This window comes from Lynx rufus, unplaced genomic scaffold (assembly GCF_022079265.1).
Source record: "Lynx rufus isolate CCGP_SWC_20201006 ecotype Redwood Valley unplaced genomic scaffold, mLynRuf1.p SCAF_58, whole genome shotgun sequence".
In the NCBI taxonomy this organism is placed as follows: domain Eukaryota; kingdom Metazoa; phylum Chordata; class Mammalia; order Carnivora; family Felidae; genus Lynx; species Lynx rufus.
In genome coordinates this window covers 73,969-88,629 of record NW_025814876.1, presented here as the reverse complement: position 1 = coordinate 88,629, position 14,661 = coordinate 73,969, and the positions used below count along the sequence as shown (strand labels likewise).

At 60.7% G+C, this 14,661-nt stretch overlaps 1 protein-coding gene across 1 annotated transcript; it reads right to left on the bottom strand.

Moving 5' to 3' along the window:
- Positions 1-672: 672 nt before the first annotated feature.
- Positions 673-2,925, bottom strand: ASCL2 (achaete-scute family bHLH transcription factor 2). The gene is given in 2 exon segments (XM_047101173.1): positions 673-2,066; positions 2,068-2,925. Coding segments are annotated over 2 exon segments (594 nt in total). The 5' UTR covers positions 2,482-2,925; the 3' UTR covers positions 673-1,886.
- Between the last annotated feature and the right edge of the window lie 11,736 nt (positions 2,926-14,661).

Below are 14,661 nucleotides of genomic sequence, written 5' to 3'. Positions count from 1 at the left end.
GGGCCTAGCGAGACTTCAAAGCGGCGGAGGCCCGGGTCAAAGGTAGAGCTGAGTAATCTCAGCACATTCTCCGGGCTGGGGGGCCTGGGGGGCGTCCTTGTGCCTCCCAAGGGCGGCCCTCATAGCACCGTAAACAGAGGCGGGCAAGGCCTCAGGCCCGGGGGGCCGGGGCCTACAGCCCAGCAGGGACACCACTCAATCCTCCCACCACTTCCTGGGGCAGCCATGCTGTCACCCCACCCGCATGTTGAGGGATGTGCCCAGCCCACCCAGAGGGTGGGGAGCAGTGCCATCACAACAAGGCAGCCTGATGCCAAGCACATGTCCCGAGCCCTGAGACGGGGTGGGCCGAGCCCCTCCCCCAGCACGCACCCCAGACCCTCATGCCTCCGCCAATCTGCAGCCCCCAGACCTCAGCCTCCCAGCTGAGTGGCCCTGCCTGGCCGCCCGCCTGCGCCTGCCACCTGCTGGAAGCTCCCTGCCTCACGAGGTGCCTACGAATTGCTTTGGCACAGAGGTGACCCGGCTGCAGGCCTCTGGCCCCACCCTACAGAGGAGGGGGTGGAGTCCAGGAAGAAGTGACCACAGGGGCCAGACCTGCTGGGTCCCGCCCATGCCCCACCTTCACCTGGGAAACGGGGGCCTGAGGGCATGGAGAGGGCACCCCCAACGCCAGATACACAGCACTGATTTATTCGTTAAGTCCACCCGCCCTGAATCAGGTTTTCCAACAAGGTCCGACCGGAGCTGGGAGCTCGATCCAGCCACTGCAAGGGCACGCCCACCGGGGACACTGCCCCTCAGGGGGCAGCCAGCGTCCAGATCTTGGCGGGGTTGGAAAATTCCAGTAGTGGGGAGGGGCTGGGGTAGACAATCTTTATTGTGTTCAGAGTCTAAGGAATTTTTTATACAAAAATAAGTCTTCATATTACCGGTATCCCTGGGCAGTTCAAATGAATGTGTAAAAGATCGCTGTTCTGTGTCCTTTATAAAATCCTCTCCCGTTCAAAACTCTCGGTGTTGGTGCCCTGGCCCCATCCGGGTGGAGAACCTCTGGGGGAAGGGTGGTCTGGGTCTGAGGAAGCCGCTGCCAGCGGGGCAGGTTCAGGCCGGGGACCGTTTCCCCAGCGGCACTTGGTCAGGCTGGGCCGCACGGGGGACCGTCGGCAGAGACCAGGCTCGGTGGTGGCTTCGCCCGCCGGGACGGTGGGCCCGAGGCGCGGGCGGCCCACTTTGCTCCTAGGTGATGAGCGCGCTGGCCGCTCGGTGTCCAGGGCTTCGGCTGCTGGGAGGGGAGGGGAGGGGAAACGGGGACGCGCATTAGTTCGGGATCCGGCCCTGCCCCCCCCCCCAAGCCCCACAAGCGAAGTCTGCAGTTTCGTTTGCTTGGTTGGTTTTGGAGCTCGAGTCCGTGGGTGCCTCAGATTCGGTCTGCGCCCGGACCGGGGCGGGGGCGGGGCGGGCGCTCCGAGCGCCCGCCGCAGTGAGTCAGGGCTCCGCACCGCCGACTCATTTCTGCCACTCGGCCCGGGCGCGCGATTTGCAATGCAAAGTCACCCCGCCTCCCAGCGCCCAACTCTGCCCCGGGATCAGCGTGCGCTCGGGGCCTCACCCGCCCGAGGGCCCCCCTCCCTGCTCCCCCTTCAGCGCGGCAGCGGGAGGAAGTTTTGCAATCCCGGACAAACAAACGCCTGTCTTGCACAGGCTTGACAAAGTTTGGGGAAAATGAAGAGTGAGCGAAATCGAAGCCCTCACCCGGGCCTGGCGCTGGGCTCGGCTGCTCTCGGGGGTGCGTGCGGCGGGGCTGTCCCCTCCACCCCGCCCGGCTGCCCCTGCTGCGACCCCCGTCTTCCCCGCCGCCGGAGGTTACCTCGGGGACAGGGCGCTCAGTAGCCCCCTAACCAGCTGGAGAAGTCGAGCAGCTCGCGCTCCACGGGGCTAAGCGCGCCCTCGCAGCCGCTGTCGTCCAAGGAGTAGGCGGAGCGCGGCGAACCGGGCTCCGAGCTGCCCCCGCGGCCCGGGGACGACGAGGCGCAGGAAGGCGAGGCGGCGGCGGCGGCGGCGGGGGGTCCCGGGAGGCCCGCTGGATGCGGGGGGCCGCGCGGCTGTTGGTGCCAGCAGCCCCTCGGCCAGCGCGGCGCGCACGGCATCGTGCTCCGCCAGCAGGCGTTGCAACGCGCGGATGTACTCCACGGCTGAGCGCAGTGTCTCCACCTTACTCAGCTTCTTGCTGGCGCCGCCGTGCGGCACGTGCTGCCGCAGCGCCTGGAACCCCAAGTTCACCAGCTTCACGCGGTTGCGCTCGCGCTCATTGCGCCGCGCCACAGCCGCCGGGCCTCCCCCGGTCTCCGATGCGCCGGGCCGTCGCCGCCGGCTGCAGCGCAGCAGTGGTGGGGACGTGGGTCGCCGCCGAGCGGCGCAGCCGCCGCCGGAGACACCAGGCACGGGGGGCGCGGGCCGGAGCAGTGCGCCGCTGTCCATCGCGCCCGCATCCACTCGCCGCGCGATTCCTCCGAGTCCCCGCGCGCAGCAGGTGGGGCGGACAGAGGAACGGGAGTCGGCGGGAGGACGATACAACCCCGAGAGGGCCCCGGGCGTTGTGCCGCGGAGCGATTCGCCAAGGTACGCGTCCCGGGTCGTCTGGGGCCCAAGGAGAGCGGGGCGCAGGGGGCCAAGAGGTGGCAGGCCGTGCGCGCCTGGGAGCGTGGGGCGCTCGTGTCCCGCGCGTGCGGTCGGACGCTCCCCAGGTCTCCCCAGCGCGGCGCAGGCGGTTTGGTTTTAAATGTATAGATAACCCTCCTCCGCGCCGCCGCCGCCGCCGCCTCCTTTCTCACGCCCTCCTTCCCTCGCCTCGCCCTCCTGCCACGCTTCGCCCTCCCCCTTGCGCATACAAACCTGCAAACACCACGCCGCCGTGAGCGCGTCCCCCACCCCGTCCTCCCCGGGCGGAGTCTGCAGGTCCCCAGCGGGCCCCCAGCTCCCAACAGGTGCTCAGTGCGCCCCCCGAGACGCAGGGCGCAGGTCCCGTGTGCGCCCCTCACCGCCGCCCGACCTCCGGGCGCTGTCTGCAGGTCCCCGGTGCGACCCCCGCCACCTCAGCCGTGTCCACAGGTCCCGCGTGAAACCGTCGGGGACCCTCATCCCATCCCACGCGTAGCCCACTATCCCCGGAGCTGTTGATCTTTCGCACGCGCAGCGCGCGCCTTGGGGAGGAGGGCGTGGCCTCGATGGAGGCGCGGCCGTCCGGGAGGCGCGCGAGACCCCCGAGGGCAGCACGCGCCGCGCCTTGGGGCCCCGCGCCCCCCACCCCACCCGACCGCGTCCCTGGGGGCGGGGGCCGGGGTGTCAGCCAATCGCCGGCCGGCAGGCCGGCCAATCGCGGAGGGCGCGGCCCCACGCCCCGCCCCCGGGAGGAAGCGCGTACGCCCGGCGCGTGGCTCCCCGAGCGTCGCTAACAAAGCTTGGTGCTGCCAGGCCGCTCCCCGCGCCGCCGGGGTGGCCCGCTCCCCGCAGGCACGCTTGGTCTCTGGCCGCCCACCTACGTGTTCCTCTGCGGGCAGAGGGAGAGGGTGATGCGCCCTTGGGGCAGGGCGGGATTGGAGGAGTGGCGTGCTGGGGTGGGGAGTTCAGCCTCCTGGGACGCCTTCCACCATCCCTGCACGCACACCCTTTCCTTTGCCTGTGGTTTCCATGTGCCCCCGGGCTTGCGGAGGCTGGAAGCCCAGGGCCTGGAGGTTTGCACTGGCCCCTGAGGCCCCGGGCGGCCGTCAGCCTGGCCCCGCGGCGTCTTCCCTTTAGCATCTCTCCCCCTCTGCCCCCCAACAACCTTCCCCCACGTTCTGCCTCTCTGGCCTCTTAGGCTCCTGCCTGCTCACCCTTGGTGCCAGCCCGCTCTCGTGGCCCTCACGCCTTTTCCCTCAGTGCCACCCTTCTGGCTCCGTCCGCCCCCCGCCCCTGCCCCGCCCCTGGCTGGGGTCTCGCTCTCTCTCCCCAGCCCAGGGACTGAGATTGGGCTGCCAGGGGAAGGAAGGTTTCCGGACAGCTGCCCCACACCGGGGCAGAGACTGGTCTCCCAAGGGAGGAGGGACAGGAGAGTTTCTCCCTGACAGATGGGAAGACATTTAGGGGCAAGGACCACGGAAGTGTGCAGCATGCGCCCTCAATGGAAAGGTTTGTTCTGTCCCACGGCAGGGGCATGCCCGCCAAGTGGCTGTGCCCTCGGGAGGCCGCGGCCCGCTGGTTTTTGCGCAAGGTGACCAGATCCTCCTGGGACAGGTCTGCTGGGAAAGGAGTTCTGCCAGGAGCCACTTCCCGTCTGGCTGGGGAGAGGCCCTGGATTCCTCCCCAGGGAGCCCCCCTCCCCCTCCCCAAGGCCCCAGGGCAGGACCTAGAGGCTAGCACCTGCCTGGAGCCAGGTGGGGACGGGCCCCATTCGGCTCGGGAGGAAGTGACTCAGTGAGGACCCAGGCTGTGTCTGCAGTCACACCTCTGGCCAGCGCAGCAATCCAGGTCGAAGTCAGGGCCCAGACCCCTGACTCCAAGTGGCCCAGCCTTCCTCCCTGTCCGGGACGGAAGGCTTGGCTCGTGGTCTCTCTCCAGAGCCCCTCTGCCCTTCCCTTCCCTGACAGTCAGCAGCCCCCGGCCAGAGACGAAAGCAGGTCGAAGCTAGCAGGGAAAACCCCAGAGGCCCGCAATCCGGCTCCTGACAGCCCTCGCCTGGACTTGTGTTCAGCCTCTGGGGCCGGGAGACCTCCACTTACCTGTCCCCACGCGACAGACTCCCCAGGTTCTGGCCGCCTTCCCAACGATTCCTCATTTCTGAGGACTCTGGTGGTGCCTCTGCTGGCTTGGCCCGCCGCCTGCTGCGTGGCCGGGTCTCCACGTGGCCCTCCCCCTGCCCTTCCCAGCTGGGCTCCGATTGCCAGAACACAACCTAAGAGAACGGGGTATCTTTCTGAGATGGTGCAGCTGTTTTAAAATGGACTGGGGGGGGGGGCTACAGCAGAGGGGTGACCACCGCCTGGTTTGGTCCGGGCTCCCCACTCGCCCCGCACACAGCTGAGGCTGCTGCCTCGCTTTATCTCGGCCCTTGCAGAGGTTCTGGCCTCCCAGTTACGTTCTCTGGGTCAGGTCATGGGTTGGGAGGCTGGGAGCCCAGCTGGGCCAGGCTGGCACCTTCCCCAAGCACACAGATCAGGCTGCAGCCCTCTCCTGTGCCCCATCTGTGTGTTCAGGTCACTCGGGAGCCAGGAGGCTTCTGGAATCCGGCTGCAGGGGAAGCGGGAGCTGTAGGAAATGAAATACATCCAGACGCTCAAGCTTCGGGTCCACTGATGCACCATCAGGGCTCTCCAGAGACACAGCGGAAGGAGTCACAGACTGACTCACGTGCTCAGGAAGCCCGGGATGCCCCACCGTCTGCCGTCCGCAGGCCGGGGGCCCGGGAAGGCTGGCGCGGTGGTTCAGTCCGAGCCCGAAGGCCGGAGAACCAGGGAGCCGGCCGTGAGAGTCCCGGAGTGAGGGCCGGAGGAGACGAGAGGAGACGCCCCGGCTCAAGGGGGGAGACGGGAAAAGGGGCAACTTCCTCCTTCCTCCGCCTTCTGGTCTGCCCAGGCCTCGAGGGGAACCCGGTGAGGTCCCCCCGCACTGGGGAAGGCTGTCTGTGGTCCTGAGTCCACGGACGCCAGCTCGTGTGCCCAGAGACGCCCTCCGGACGCCCCCAGAAGTGACGTCCAGTCCGGGCCCCCTGCAGCCGGTCGCCCTGACGCACAACACTAACGTCTTACCAACCTGGCACCTGTACCATTTCTTTAAGCCACACTGAATGTGCGAATAAAGACACTGACGAGCTCATAATTCCACTGGGAGGCTAATTCCTAAATACTGGGACGTGAAATTAACAGCCCTCAGTCCTTAGGACAGGAAGTCAATATATCTTATGTTTCGTGATAAGGGGCAAGAGAGGAGAGAAAACAAACACACACACACACACACACACACATTCACGGGAATCAGGAGGAAATGCTTGTGACCATTACAGTCCTCACTTTTAGGTCCTGTGGTCATCGCTGGTGTTTGTAGCTCCCTTCTTCCACTGACCCCTCCGCCTGCACTCCCTGCGCCCTCAGCAAGCACCCCAGATAGTTGTGGTTCTTAACCTGGTGGAGCCACTCGGCGCTTCCTTCCTGGAGGGTCTGGACCATTGCTGGTCCTCCCTGGGTTGGGCCGTCGTAGTTTCCCATTGACCTCAATCCCAGGGGTGGTACCACTAAGAGACGCCCTATAGGCTCTGCTGTGTTCCAGACACGCTCTTCCTTCCTTACCCCCACTGTGGAGCAGCGATCCCGTGTCCCCTGGCTGTCAGGATCAGTCACTCCCGACGACACCATACCTCCCTTCCCTGCCTGTTGATTCAGGGGCATGAGGGGCCCAGGGTGGCCAGGTGGCAGTCTGAGCGGCCAGTCCAGTGGACCCATTGTTGTGTCTTCTGATGGAAGACCTCCCTCTGAGGCTAAGACCTTAGGCAGTGAGCATGAGGTCGTGGGGACGGGACGCAAACATTTTGCTAGTGGGTCCCTGGTAGTGAGTGGGGCCCCTGCCGTTTCCACCCCTTGATTCCCGGGCCCGTGAATCCTGGCTCCGGGAGACACAGCCCCGCATGCTGGACACTGACTCAGAGCACGCACGGCCTTCGAGAGAAGCCTGTCCCAGCCCTGGCGGGCATTGCCACCTCACCGGGGCTGTAATGGAGCCACTGTTCTGTCATGGCAGCTGCTACAGTTGGCGGGAGCCGTGGCGAGACCCACCACGTGAGCGTGGACCCAAGGCCACGCTTCGTTTGCGGTGGAGCGAGTTTCTGGGTCAAAGCTCTGCTGGCGGAACACCACGACGGCGGATGAGGCATCCTGGAAGTCCACGATGTCACTTGGGTGGAACACAGCGTACACAGAAGGCAAATCTGTGTCCCGAAAGAGTGTCTCTTCCGGTAGGGACAGCCCTGCCCTTTCCGTGACGGAAGCTGTGAGGTGCAATCCACCTGCCGGCTGGCTGCCCAGGGCTCCGAAGGCACCTCTGTCCACACTGGCACCTCAGGCCCCATCGGCTGTGCGGGTCCCAGCTGCGCAGAGCTTGCACGCGCCTGCACCTACCACACAGCCGGCTCTTTTCTGGGCCCCCCTCAAACCTGGCAGCTCCCTGGGCTCGGAGCTGACCCGGGGTCGGGGGGAGGGAGGTGGGAGGAGGGAAGGGCGGAGGGGGGAGGGGGGCGGGTGTCTCTCTTGTCGGGATTCAGGTGGGACGTTTGCCCGCTTGACCCAGGACGTTTCTGCTCATACGATCGAGTGTGGATTCCGTGGGCATCCCGTCTGTTCCCCGCTAGGAATGCCGTGATCCCCCTGCCGTCACCGCGCCTCCCTGCGAGCCACACTGTTGAGGGCCACCCGGACTCCACCGTCCGTCCCGGGAGCCATGCCCAGCTGGCCTTGGGTGGCCGAACCCCGCCCGCCGCTCAGCCCCTGCTCCCTGGGATCCGACTGCCCTCACCGCGTGCAGGTTCCCGGGTCAGAGGCTGGAGCCCCCCGCGCCCCCACGACCCGGGGGGCGTGGCCTGCGGAGAAGAGTGACCACGGATCTCCCCCCCCACAGTTCCGAAGAAAGTCGTGTCATGTGCCCCCTTGCATTGCGGGGGTGAGCACATCTCAAATGACGAGCACACTCCGACTTTCCAATCTCCTGCGCCTTCGACCAAGGGAGGCCGGGTCTCTCTGGGCCACTCTGAGCACGCCGTCTTCTGGTCCGCGTTCCGGCCCACCAGACTGTGAGAGCCCCTCCTCGGCGCCCAGGCTGCACGGTTAAACCCAGAAACCCGGCCCGGTCCAGCCGCGTCCCTCCCAGCGCCACCCCGACCCGTCAGCACCCGGTCCCACACGCGCTCCCCACACTTGTGCTGTGTGGCTAGAAGTGAGGATCACCTTCTTGTGAGTCACGCTTGGTGCCTCCCCTTCGGGGCCTGCCGGGGCTTGAGTCCAGGTTTGACTCTGGAAGCCAGGAGGGGCGGTGGGCTGGTTCACCCCTCGAGGGAGCGGGGAAGGCCCCTGCCCACTGGGGGAGGCGAGGCCTTTCGCACGGAAGAGAAGAGCGACGGAATTTAGGGGCGCCGCATCCCCAGCTTCTTCGGGGTCTCCCCGCCCGCCCCCGAGTCCACGCACAGGGTGCCAGCCTTCGCAGTCAGTGCCCTCACGTAGCGGCAGATGCCCCACGCGGCTGGGGGCTCAGCGGACATTGTAGTTCAGCCAGTCCCGGGGTGAGGGTCCCCACCGGTCTTCTTCGGCGTCAGCCCTGGCACAGTAGGGAGAAGGCTGTCCGTCCGTCATCGGGGCGGGGCGCACACAGTGGCTCTGAGGCCGGGAATTCAGGTTCTTGACTCATCCTTTCCCTGAACCACTCCGTCCAACAACGTTAGGAGCAGCCAAGCAACGTCGCTGTAGACCTCAGTTTTCCAGAATGTTGGGAGTCATTCAGATCCTCGTTTCATGTCGGTGGCTGACGACAGGCTGTAGGTATCTCGTGCGTCCCCGTGGGCAGGTCCCGCCGTGGACTCTTGTGCTGCGTTTGCTACTGGAGAGCCAGTCACGTCTTTAAACTGGAGAGAGGATTCCAGAAACCCCAGCACCAATTCAGAAAACTCATCTTTGGGGCGCCTGGGGGACTCGGTCAGTTAAACGTCGGACTTCAGCTCAGGGCATGACCTCACGGTTCGTGGGTTCGAGCCCCACGTCGGGCTCTGTGCTGATGGCTCGGAGCCTGGAGCCTGCTTGGGATTCTGTGTCTCCCTCTCTCTCTGCCCCTCCCCCCACTCATGCTCTGTCTTTCTCTCCTCTCTCTCAAAAATAAATAAAAACATATATAAAAAAAATTCATCCTTAACATCTTGTCCCTCTACAATGACTCTTGGTCCCCGAATCTCTATTAAGGTTCTCCAGGGAAAAGAACCACTAGGTGATATCTATCAATCAATAGGGAGGGGAGGGAGGGAGAGGGAGAGATATGATAGATAGATAGGGAATTCATCACTATAGATTATATACATATTAAATGAATACTAAGAAAATATTATAAACCTTATGCCAATAAGGTCATCCACGTAGATGAGATAGACAAATTCTTTAAGATACACAAACTACCAAAACCCATTCAAGAATAAATAAATACCCAGAATAGCCCCATATTTATTCAGTAAATTAAATTTGTTGTGAACAAACAAAAACAAAAACAAAAAACACTTCCTACAGAGAAAACTCCAGGCCTAGATGGCACAACTCGTAAATTCTTTCAAATATTTAAGGAACAAATAAAACCAGTCCTACAGAAACCCATCTAGAACAATTAAAAAGTATAGACTACTTCCCAACTCATTCCATGAGGCCAGCATTACCCTGATACCAAAGTCAGACAAATACAACCCAAGCAAGGAAAACCACAAGTTGCCATCTCTCGTGAACATAGGGGCAAAAATTCTAATGAACACCCCAGCAAATCAAGTCCAACAATACACAAGGGGGGGTTTATTCTGGGAGTGCAACTTGGTTTAACATTCAAAAAACAGTCCACTCAATTAATCGACCATATTAAATCTAAAAAGAAAAACCACATCCTTATCTCAGTAGACACAGAAGAAGCAGCTGACAAAATCCAATAGAGATTCATAATTTTTTAAGTTTATTTATTTATTTTGAGAGAAAGAGAGAGAGGATGAGAGTGAGCAGGGTAGGGGCAGAGAGAGAATCCCAAGCAGGTTCCCCACTGTCAGTGCAGAGCCTGACGTGGGGCTCAAACTCATGAACCGTGAGATCATGATCTGAGCCAAAATCAAGAGTCGGTCGCTTAGCCGACTGAGCCACCCAGGTGCCCCAGCCATTCATGAATTTCAAAATCCCAGCAAGCTAGGAATCAAGGAAACTATTCCCGCCCTGATAAAGGGCATCAAACTTAGTGCTGAGAGACTGGATGCCCTCCCTCTAGGACCAAGGACCAGACAAGGATGTCTCTTCTCCAACTTCTATTTAACCTTGTTTTGTAGGTTGTAGCCAGTGTGATAAGGCAAGAAAAAGAATCAGAAGGCATCCAGATTGGAAGGAAAGAACAAAACGTTCTTACAGAAAACACGATCGCCTCTGAAGAAAGTCCGATCAAATGTACAAAGACACCACCCTAATTAAAATGAGTTTAGCAAGATTGCAAGATACAAGATCAGTATAGACAACAAATTGTAATTCAGTATACCCGCAAAGAACCATTGGACAATGAACTTTAAAATGCCTTTTACGGTAACACAAAAAATATTAAGTATATAGATGTAAATATGGCGAAAGATGTTTAAAACTATACACTGAGATCCACAAAACATTGAGAGAAATTATAAAAACCTTAAATAAATGGAGAGGTACACGATATTCATTGGTTAGAAGGTACAGTATTATAACATTAATTTTCTCCAAGTTCATCTTTAGATTCAACATAATCCCAATCAAACTCCCACTGGGTCGTTTTATAGAAATTGACAAACCGATTTTTTAAAGTTAATTAAATAATTAATTAATTTTAAATATTTCTTTCTTTTTGGGAGAGTGCAGTTGAGGGGGAGGCAGAGAGAGCAGGACAGAGGATCCAAAGTGGGCTCTGTGCTGACAGGCTGACAGCAGCGAACCCGATGTGGGGCTTGAACCCACAAACTGTGAGCCCATCACCTGAGCCAAAGTCAGTTGCTCCACTGACTGAGCCCCCAGGTGCACCCCTCCCTTTTTTTTTTTTGTTAAATATTGACAAACTGATTTTTTAAATCCCCGTGATCTTTGTACACATTTATTTTTCTTCCTCAATTGATATATTATTTTACCTGTGGAAGTTTAGGGGGTACTGGGTTGGGTTGGAGCACATCATAATTTTTGCCATTAAAATTTAATGAGAAAAATAGTTTTTTTGTTTAACGGCTTTATTGTTCACAGAAAGACTCTCACGAACAAAGTATACTTTTTTATTTTTTTTAATGCTTATTTATTTTTGAGAGAGAGAGAGATACAGACAGAGTAGGAGCGAGGGAGGGACAGAGAGAGAGGGAGACACAGAATCCGAAGCAGGCTCCAGGCTCCGAGCCATCAGCACAGAGCCCGACGCGGGGCTCGAACCCGCAACATCATGACCTGAGCCGAAGTCGGACGCTCGACCGACTGAGCCACCCGGGAGCCCCGATGAACAAATAAATATTTTTGAGCGTGAAGCAAATGTCTACAGGTGTGTGTCTCCACACCGTCCACCCTCTGGCTTTGGTCTTCCCTCTTGTGTCTGTCCCATGCAGTTTGGGATTTTTCCGCGGGGCTTCATCTTGGGTCTTTCTGTCGGACGAGGCAAGTCCCCCTTTGCTGTTCTTTGCATCAAGCTGACTGTCCTACTCACCGGCTTCTACGCTTCAGTGTCGGTGGTGGGTGAGTGCCCTGAGTGTTGCAAACTCCGAGCTGAGAATCTGCGTGGGCTGGCGCTGGGTGCCTGGGTCGATCTGGGGAAGACGGGCGCCTCTGCCCTAGGAAGCCGTTGCTCCGAACAACGTCCATCAGGGTCCTTGTCTGAGTCTAGGATCTGCCACGTGGAGGCCTGAAATATTCCCGTTCCGCTGATTTCTAGACACCTCCAGGTACGTTAGCATCGCCCGTGGTCTCTCGCGGGTGACCGTTTCCTCCTTGATTGCTGGCTTTGTGAGCCGTACTGGTCTGCTATCTTCCACAGCTCTTGATGGACCCTCCCAGATTTATTTCTGGGAATCTGAGAATCTTGTTGGCAAAGCGGGTGTTTCCGTGGCCAACACTCCCGACCTTCCGAGGGTTGTTCCTGACGGGATCTTTATTCTACCTCCGGAACGTTCCAGAACTTTGGTGTTTGTAAGTGTCACTCGGACGCGTCCGGTTTCCTCCCATCCGTCCCGTTGGCTCCTGAGAGCGCTTGCCTGGGTTTCTTTAATTCCGAGGCACTTGCTCCTTCTCCGGCGTTTCCTCCCCTCATGTCTCGTGTCCCCGTGTCACCGCGCACATCAACCTATTCATGCTTTCTCCCCGCGCCCCTCCGCTTCCTGGGCCGCCCCCGAATCCCTGCGTGTGACCGTCCTCCTCACTGACAACTCTTCTGCGGCTCCCGGGCTGCCATGTGTCACTCGCCGTGTCACTCGACTGCCGCTGTCCCCTGGCTCCTGGGATGTGCTCCCCATGACCTCTTCCTGCTGCACATCCCACCCCTTCTGCTCGGGGAGTGTCGGTCAGGATTCCCTGAACCTCTCGTTCTGCTCCGAAGGCCGTGTGAGCGTCGGACTGTGGCTTCTCTTTTCCGCTGGTCTGCCCAGGATTCACGTTCCCACTCAAATGTCGCTGCTCCACTGGGTGATGAGTATGGGCAGAGCCGAGGCCAGGCCCCGTCCGGGTCCCCCAGGCCGTCACAGAACAGAGCAAGGGCTTCTGCTCCTTTCTCGTTTGTTTACTTAAAACACGTCTGTCGGTTCCCTTCCTTCAAAACATCCAGGCTGAGGAGAGGAGGCTGGGGGACAGGGCGGGCGTCACAGGCGAGGAGGTGGGATACGGGGAGAGAGGGAAGAACGAGGGGTGTGTGTTGGGGTTGGGGGAAGCCAGGTGCCCGAGGTCAGAGAAAGGAGCGACAGATACGAAATGGGGGAGCCTAGTGCTCCCCCCCCCCCGCCGTGTTGGGCTGACATCAGACAAATCGCTGTGAACTCGTGATTTTTTTAAATTTCTCTTATGTTTGTTTATTTTGGAGAGAGAGGGTGAGAGCGAGCACGAGCGGGGGAGGGACAAAGAGAGAGGGGAACAGAGGACCCGACGCAGGCTCTGTGCTGACCACAGAGAGCCCGACTCGGGGCTCGAACTCACAACCTGTGAGATTGTGACCTGAGGTGAAGTCGGACACTCAACCGACTGAGCCACCCTGGCGCCCCACTCGTGACCTTTAATACAGGAAGATGGACAGAGAACCGGAGGCAGATGTGTGTGTGACAGAGAGGGGGACAGAGAAGAAAACCTGGTGACTGACGGTAGTCATGTCCCACCCATTCCCGTCAAATCAGGAAGGAGCTCAAGCAACTGTCGAGGCCGCCTCGTGCAGTGGGCCGCGTGGACGACCCGGATCAGAAACGCCTTCCTCCCCCCGCCCACCATGCCACATTCTCTCCGTCTCGACATGCCCCTCAGCTGGTTGCGGCTCCTGGCTCCGCGGATGACCCGAGCCGTCATTCCTGATGGGTCTGGGCCAATGGCTGTGATGTCCCGTGGACTCTAACAAGGGGACAGAGGAATCCGAGGTGCTCCAGGGACTCTGCTCCCTGACAAACATACTCCTCAACCCCATCGTGTGACATCAGCCTCCCTTCAAGAGGATTGGCCCCCCAGCCTGCGCGGTGAGCCCCCCTCTGCCTGCCGTCTCTCCGGTGCCAGGACCCCAAGGTGGCCCGGTGGCCGTCTCGGCTTCCAGCGTAACCGACGGTCGTGTGTCCTTGAGTGGGAGCCCCTCCCGCAGGCACTCGGACTTCCAGACCTGGAGAGCCTGGAGTGGTGGGACGGGAAGGCAGGGTCTCAGCGGTGGGGCTCCATCGGGTGGCAGAAATCCCAGCCACTACCCCCACGACTCTGGAGCCACGAATCTGAGCTGATTCAGAGTGTCCCCTGCATCCTACAGGGCGTTGTCCCCGCCCCGCAAAGTGCTGCCACTCAGCAGATGCCACGGCCCAGACTTCAAAAGGCCACTCCCCTGTCCTCCCTGGTCGGCTGCTCCGGGGAGGCAGGCACGCGGGAAGACCTAGGAATTGCACGAGCAGGGGCCCGCTGCCCACCCCGCCGGCTGGGCCACGCGCTCCTTGGCCAGAAATAGGGGTGCGTGAGACGCCGTGATCGCGAATGAGGCGCTCCGGAAGTCGGCAGCGGGAGTTTGGGCAGGAGCGCGGTGGTCAGGAAAAGCGGATCTGCGTTCAGAATCAGAGTGTGCCCTAGTGAGGCCAGAGTGGTGCCCTGTCCCTGGGGGAGGCCGTCCAGGGCGGCCACTGCCTGCCTCAGGGGAGCCGGTGGGCCCCCGCACGGCATGGGGGCGTCAGGGCTCGTCCCCGCGGGGTCTCGGGGCACAACCCCCACCTGGGCTCCCGAACCCACCTGCCGATGGCAGCGGCCGCGGAGGGAGGCTGTCTGTCCCACGGAGCGGCCATCCTGTCTCCCCGGTAGCTGGGACTGCCCTCGGTGGAGGCGGTCAGCCCCTCAGCAGGTGCTCACGTGGCTCACAAACACCTTCAGGTCCCGTGCCCTCTCGGGGAAGTCGAGCCGCGCTCCTCCTCCCCAGACCCTCCTCCCCAGACCTCCTGCGGCCCGTTTTCTAACTGCATTCATTCCGGGTCCCTGACCGTCCAGCCAAACAGTTAGCGGCCGGCCGTGAATCGGTGCAGACCTGTGATGTGGCCCCTCCAGCCGTGCAAACTGGGACGACCAGGGGGGCAGATGCCTCGCCAGCCGGATGGCTGCGAAGTTCGACTTTGTTACAATTAAACCCGGTGAAGACCAGGAGACGCAGGGACCGGGGGAAATATTGGCAAACACACACCTGACGAAGGGCTCGCCTGCGAGA